Consider the following 8,076-nt stretch of genomic DNA (forward strand, 5'->3'; position numbering starts at 1 on the left):
AAATGCACATAATCATACACTCACACACACACACACACACGCACACATACGCAATTGACGCATACACATACACACAAATATCATATAGAACGACATTATTGGCGTTGCATATTGATTAGGGCAAGCGATGGCTGTTACAGTACAGCGGGGAATACCGGAATATTCCCCATATGAAACATGTCTGTGAATAGGACAGTGCCGGGAAAAACATGGAGCCAGATGAAGCAAACTTGATCGTGTGTTGTTGTTGTAGGATTCATGCCGTGTAACTCAATTGTCCAGCAGTGTATCCCACTAAATATAGTGCATCAGCTCGCTATAAATGTTAGTAAAATATTACATCATACGCACAACGTTGTCGAAATATACAATACGAATATATATTCATATTACGTATGAATATGCAAACACCTGATTTTTCTGTTAATGATTCTTGCCTCGAGTTGCTTTTCATTGCAGCTGATTAATAGATAGACCTTCATGGACATAAATGTACACCTCTTATTCATCGTTTGAGTAATAGCCATGATTAAAAACCTATGGACATACATACTCGGGTATACAGGTATATGTGTTATGTTACGTCGATGAAGGGCAATTTACCAGTCAGTTGCACATGATTTATATTTGAAGAGTTTTATTGCAAAATGAGCTACGCGCCATTTTAAAACATTTCAAAGGAAGTCCATCATCAGAGAGGGAAAAATTTAACCTTTCCAGTAAAACCTCACTTGTGACATGACAAGGAATATTCTAGAACTCCTGTATTTTCTCATTATTTTTTTTTGTTTTTTTAGCAGCATTAATCACAAATATCTCAACTTAACAAGAATGGAGTTTGGTCGTTTTGCGATAAAACTCTTCATTTGTATTTGATTTGCATTCTGTTTTGTCTTACGTTACGTTAGAAAGCACTACAGGACCAATGGTTTTTATGTCGTCTCCGCAGAACTACAGACAATGAGCAATGAGGATGAAGGTGTCTTGCCGAGTGGGCCAACCGTCGCAGCCAGCCGGGGAATCGAACCACGAACCTCAGAATGACAGTCCCTTGTCTCATTCACTAAGCCACAACAGCCTCCCCCCCCCCCCCCCCCCGATCCGAATGATCACTGGTGACGTTTGCAAAGAAATGGATTTCATATGATGGACTTTAGTTCAACAAAAACCAGAATTCATCTTCACCACAAACATGTTAGGTGTTACATAGGCCGACATCTAAGGGGGTTAGGTGATGTTGGGTCTGCGTGATCAAAGACTAACCTGCAAAAATGTTTTACAACATTTTTGGTGAGGGCTGCCTTCTCAGCAAAGTGTGACGCATCGGGCTGTGATTGACCATCGGATGTGGGGAAACTCTAGTTTTCCAAATGTCGACAGCGGCACGACATCGTAACGAAATAATTAAGTGGTGCAGTGGTCTTCTTAAACACGATCATCATTATAAATAACCCTATAATTCTACATATTATTTTCATTTTTTTTAATGAAAATCCTTTCCTGATTTTATCATGCTAACAGTAATGTTATTCCCCCTGCCTTCTGAAGCAATGAGCGCTTTCATTATGCGATAAATGTGGAATTCCGGTTATTCTTTCGACATGTCTATCCAGTGTGACATCACATATTTTTGTAGACCTCCTGTCAAGCCATCACAGTACATGGTTTTTAACTAAAACTTTAAACATATAACTTTTCAATGGATCGTCCGATTTCCTTCAAGTTTTACTGATTTTTTAATGTTCTTCTAAAACTTCTGCATTCATTGAATCAAAATGTTATCATAATTTTGTCGGTAAAATTCCCCATTAACACTGAAGAGGCTATCCTTGTTATATAGGATAACATTCTCATCATCTGTCTGTCTGTTTGTTTATTTATTTTTTCTCTCTTATTTCACAGGCGCGATTCGTAAAAAAAAAAACAAAAACAAAAAAACACCCCACATCATATCATCTTTGTTAGCATGAATTAAAGTAACGAGTATTCCACTTCATCCGAGACGTTGCATTATTACGGTCTCTAGTTGACAATATATCTGCAACCATGAATATTGTTCACTTACCCTTCTGGTGTCTTTTCCCCCTCATTTGCGATGCATGCTATACGTCATGCAGTGTCAAACAAACTTTGTTTGAGACGGCATAATATTATCATACACCGTTTAGAAAAATGTCAATAAGAGCTTGGAGCTGACACATAATGTTATATTCCCTTACTGGCAATATTAATCATCTTATTTTATTTCCTAAAAATGATCTGGTTGTCATCGCAGGTAGGCCTATTCATGATGACCCAAGTAAAAATTCAAATAATGACAAACCCTCTTTCATTTATTCCACACCCTCTATTTCAAACCCTTATGAGTTCTCTCAAGTCCTACAATAACAATCATAATGATTGCAGTATTTCAAGAACGCACGTGTCACAACCCTGTGTGCGCACAATTCAAACTATTCTCTCTTTTTTTGTGCGTGTCATCAAGACTACAAAGGAAAGACGGACTGAGATTTTTGGTTCTAAGCACAACAACAACAACAACGACGACGACGACGACAACAACAACAACAAAAACAACAACAACAACAACAACAATTTGTTGAGACTATATTCCATACAGCGCCATAATTCTATATGACTTTTTGCCTTATCACAATAATTCACGTGCTGATATAAATAATTGAATTACTTTGTATTCAGAAAATTATGTTGTTTTTTTTATTGTGAATAATTTTTCATTGGAAGTGCAAAACAAATAAAATGACTGGAAATGAAATAAAATGAAATGAAATGAAATTGAATTAAGTTATATCAAATTAAATCAAATCAATCGGAAGAAATGGTTTACATGAAATTGTAATTAGTCTCATAGAACTGCGACTGTCGATGGTCTTTAGATAACTGAAACGAAATTCAGTAATATTGTGGTGCTCTCACATCTATCTATACGTAAAGCTCGTTAAGAGTCGTTCTGCAAGTATAACATTCAATGATAGAATGTTTAAATATTTTCAGGGGTTTACAGGGGGAAAATGTAATGTCTAATCCTTTCTCTTATCAGTCACCTAGGCTAGTTTTCCGGTTACCGTATCAGTTAATAGAAACAAATATGAAAGTCTCTCCTTCATCGAGTTCGGTAACCAATACTTTTTTTTTCTGTTACACCTCAACGAAAATGATAACCAGTGCAGCTTTGGTGAAATGTTATTCCTTTCTGCGCCGTAGCTTGTATTTCATTTCCCTCTTTTTTTCTGCGTAGAATGAAAAAGTCTTACAAATTATTTTACCGTTCTTAAATAATGATTTAATAATAGTTTAATAACATAATTACAATTAGGCAGAAATGTTGACTTCATTGACTATTCGCCACTCCTTCCGATGTCAGCTAAACGTGGTGTGCAGAAAGCGGTTGAAATATATGACTATTTTCCAATCAGTTTTTTTTTTTTCCAAAACTACAATGACTTGAAAGTATTTAAAAAAAAGTCCCCGTTCTTTTCTCCTTACTTTGCAATTTAGTTACCGAGAAGGATACAAGTGTAGCGTTGTTCAACACCAGTGCGCAGTCAAAGCTCACGTCAATGCGACAAGTCTCGGTTCGTCCCGGCACACCGTTAACTTTTGTTAAAGCGCGCCCTCTTTTCTCCGAACGTCGGCCCATGAACAGTCAACAAATTGCCAGGGTGCAAAAAACATCATTGCGATGCACGTCTATAGTCTGTTCGCTATCGAATGGGAGGAAAGGCGATAGGTCTGCGCTGTGTCACAGCATTGCCATGCATGCGCACACAACTGCAGTAGATTTGAAATTGCGTTAAACTCATCTTTCGAGTGGAATTACGTAGAAATATCCACCTTCATTGCTACTTTAAACTTCTTGTTCTTGAAAAAGGATACCTTGTACAAGAAAAATATTGCATGCATCTCCTCCCCCGATAATCTGAACACTTTTTACGTATTCAGATATTTTCAATGTTTACATCGCTTAATCACAAAATGAGCACATGACATGATATTACATGACATACAAAATGATTGAATTTTTTAAATGATAATTATGGCAAATAAGTCAATCTTTGTCGTTAAATTCGCTCACTGTTGCTTCTTTTTCATACCTACTAACAATTGTTGTTTCAATGAAGACGGTTATGGTCGTTTTCATAATTTGCATGAGGAAAATGGTCCCTTGGACATTTAGAACACGATATTCTGTCCTGCTACTTACACAGAAATAACTACATTGTCTTTATCATGATCATTCAACGTAATGTTATCCAAGATTCCAATCCGTGTTCATGGGATGTGACATTATTTTTTTTTAAATCATCCAATTCTCCTCAACCGTTGTCCAGTATCAAGAATTATAGTTGATTATTAATTTATCCATATTGAATGATTATCTGTATGCCACCCTCACTGACCGAATGGCCCCTCCGTTAGACAGCCGTGCCTTTAAATTCGTGTGCAAATGGACGGAGCTTATGATAAAAATCGACAGTGTTTGTTTTTGTTTTTCTTCTGTGAATTGGTTGTCACAATTTTAAGCAGTTGAAAAGGAATTTAATATAGGAAATCATCAGGTGACTTATGAGCATCAACGTGAATCCTCATCCCGACTCCTAAATTTGTCAGTGTGAAAAAGTGAAAGTGTTCCACAGCTCTGGTTGGTATTTGCCGATTGAGGGCGCTGTGTGGAGCGACCGTCACCCAAGTCAGTAGCCGATGTTCACGGAGTGCAGAGGGGAAAAAATGATCAAAGGGAACTCTGTATATTTCTTCGTGGGTAGGCCGGAGCTAGATCAACAGGGCACGGGGTTGATCGCTAATACCAGCTCACTTTATCTCGTGTCTACTACACTCAACTGTCAACAGAATCAAGGCGAGGTGGGCAGAGCAGAAGAAATCGAGGTATCCTGAAGCTGGTTTGCTTCGTTTTCTTCTAGAGATTCACCCCGTATCACTGGCCATTTCTTCCGCGGGGAGTTTCGCGCAGCCTGATTCGCTACTCGCCATTGTTTGCCCTCTCCAATCACCTAATTATCGGGAGAGGCGTTCACTACTAAGTTGCGCGCTCATTGATATGTAAATGAAGCAGGAACGACCGACAAATGACAGGCGTCTGGAACCACGTGACTCAGTCCACTCAAAACATGACTACTAGGGACGAGCACACCGGCGAGGAAGAATGAAGGTGCTGAGTCGGCCGCCAGGATACACATATACAATCAGCACCCGAGCACTCGTACCTGATTTCTCGGTCAACCCCATTGTACTCACCTGTCCTCTTTCAACATCCGACTTTGGTTTATAGGCCGCGTGGAGAGTGGTAACTTTGTTGAGATCCTCTGGCCGGGTTGTGGGATAAACAGTGAGCAGTGAGACGCTCGCCCAAAAATCGTACATCGCATCAGGGGCTTTGAATTCCAGCAATGATCGTGAACGCCGCGGACGTGATGGAAGGGATAAACATCCGTGCTGGAAGCGAACAGCAGGGCGACTGTCGGAAGCCCGAGTTGGTGGGCCACAGCATTGCCGCCGCCGTGGTGGACTCGCGGGATATTTACCTGCCCAAGTCAGCCGGCTTTGCCGACGATTCGCGGTGCTCGGAAGAGGCGGTGGGCTCTGAGCCGGACGATGTCGAGGTGGATATGACACACGATCGCGACTCTCCTTCGGCGTTGTCGGCGGGCTCGGAGAAGGACGATGTCGACGTCAAAGCTGACGACTCGAAAAACTCGGCAGACGACAAGAAGAAGACGAATTTGGTGAAACCGCCCTATTCGTACATAGCTCTTATCACAATGGCGATCCTGCAATCACCTCAGAAAAGACTGACACTCAGTGGAATTTGTGAGTTCATCATGAATCGATTTCCGTACTACAGGGAGAAATTCCCTGTCTGGCAGAATAGCATACGACACAATTTGTCGCTGAACGACTGCTTTATCAAGATCCCCCGCGAGCCGGGAAACCCAGGTAAGGGCAACTACTGGACCCTGGACCCCGCCAGTGAGGACATGTTCGATAACGGGTCATTTTTGAGGAGGAGAAAAAGGTATAAGAGGCAGCAACCCGATTTTTTAAGAGATAACGGTCCCTTTATGGCCGGCCCGTACGGGCTCACGAGCAGGCCGTTTGGCTACACCATGGGAGGTATTCCCCACCCTCACCACCCGCACACGTTATTGCCTTACCATTTCGTATCTCCCATACCCCCACCGGTCGCACTACCCCTCCCTGCGACGGCACATCAAAGCCTGGACAATGGGGCTCTAAGTAGCCTGCTAAACGTGGGTCTTACCGGCGGGAACGTGTCGACCACCTCGCCGACAAGCCGGGCCACCTTCACGATCGACAGCCTACTCAAGGGCAGCAGCGCGCCGACAACTACGAGCACCGCCACTACCTGTACGGCACTCACCGCCACTGGGGGCCCGCCGGCGAGCTTACTAGCGATGAATACGTCAGCCGCCGTGCTAGCACCGTTACATACAGGGCCAGGCTCTGCATTCACCGCGCCCGTTCCACCCGCACTGGAGCTGATGAAATACAGAGACTGTTTTCAATGTACGCGAATTCCGACCTCCTCGTGCAGTTGGCGTTAGCAATAGCAGACTATAGAGAGACAAATGTTTCCTTTTGTTCCTCCAACATCACTTAATGCTAAAGAGAAAAGGGTGATTCTTCGGCTGGGATTAGAAGATGTCGCGTCTAGTTCACCCCGGACAATAATATCAGGACGTCGAGCAGCCAGGTATTCTGCGCAAATTCAACGCTGTATTCCTACATCACATGTGTGAAAAAGTTAAGTGTGCATGACAACGTGGTGAAACCATCGAGCGAGTCTTCAATCATACAGAAACAATTCAGCTGTCTGACTTCAAGCGTGCACCAAATCTCGCCGAAAAAAAGTGATGAAATTGATACGCCTAAAAACGTGTAAAAATCAGTTTCGATATTTTGAAAGAGGCGGTGTTACAGGGATGCAGCGGCGTAGCGGGATGGTACCGACTAGCGACCGGGGAGCTCCGGCGGGCAGCGCCATGGACTTAACAGTGTCTGACTCGGCTGTGGCCATGGAATGTGCGTAAGTCCACTGCCACGTTCTGACTTCTCAATCATAAGGGTATTCCACAGAAACGACTTTGTAGATTTGTAAATATATAATGATGAACCAAAACAAAGCTTAACATAGAATTTAGGAGAGCATTGATCCTCCTTCTGTATTAAGTCGAGAGTTATGAGAGATAACAGTAATGTGTGCTATGGAAAAATGTTATGGGTTACAATGGTACAGTGGCAACTAAAATGGAAGAAATACGAGAGAGAATTTCTCTGTTTCTTTTTTTTAATGTCGTCTTTGAGACTAAAAAGAAGATAAAGAGGCTTTAGTGATTATCTTGTCGGGTATTGTAGTAAAGTGTGGATAAGGTGGTGTAATCATTCATTACCCGCGTTTTAAAACGAAATGAGAAAATTCAGCAAAATATGCTCTTCGCGAGGAATTATCCTCATGTTGACATTGATGCCATATTTTTGAGAGAATTCATGTTTTTGTCTGTTTGGAGTATCAAAGTGTATCCGTGGTCACTCACTACATATGTTGTTTCCCCCTACGTAGGTTATGACAGCAAAAATTTATGGCAGACGATTGTGGATTCTATAAAAACTATATTAGTTAATGATGTGACGATGTAGTAATCATGTGATCTGATTCGTCAAGATGAAAAAATATAGCAATGAGCACGTAAGTTACAGGTAATGGAAAAGAAGAAGCTATTCCTTGAACTGATTTGATTTTCCTTCATTTTTTGTTACACTCACCCCTTAGACAGATAAACCAGAAAGTCAAGTGAATTGTGTTTGAACCACCTTTTCTACTACCCCATTTTGCTCAAACTGAGCCTTCCATGCTCACTGTGAGATTCGGAAACTCACAAAGACCTCCATCATGACTAAAATACTATAGCATCCCTCGGGCTAAAAAGGGTCGGTAAATTTGAAGAGATATATGAAGATATTACGAAATATGATAGTTCGATTTTAACTGTACGTTTTTATGTTAATGTATTTGTG

At 41.4% G+C, this 8,076-nt stretch overlaps 1 protein-coding gene across 1 annotated transcript; it reads left to right on the forward strand.

The window, feature by feature from the left end:
• Window positions 1-5,353: 5,353 nt before the first annotated feature.
• Window positions 5,354-6,871, forward strand: LOC140237002 (forkhead box protein D3-like). Its single transcript, XM_072316948.1, has one exon. The coding sequence runs from the start codon at window positions 5,430-5,432 to the stop codon at window positions 6,603-6,605; it is 1,176 nt and encodes a 391-aa protein (XP_072173049.1). The 5' UTR covers window positions 5,354-5,429; the 3' UTR covers window positions 6,606-6,871.
• Window positions 6,872-8,076: the final 1,205 nt, after the last annotated feature.

Source organism: Diadema setosum, chromosome 13 (genome assembly GCF_964275005.1).
Source record: "Diadema setosum chromosome 13, eeDiaSeto1, whole genome shotgun sequence".
Classification (NCBI taxonomy): domain Eukaryota; kingdom Metazoa; phylum Echinodermata; class Echinoidea; order Diadematoida; family Diadematidae; genus Diadema; species Diadema setosum.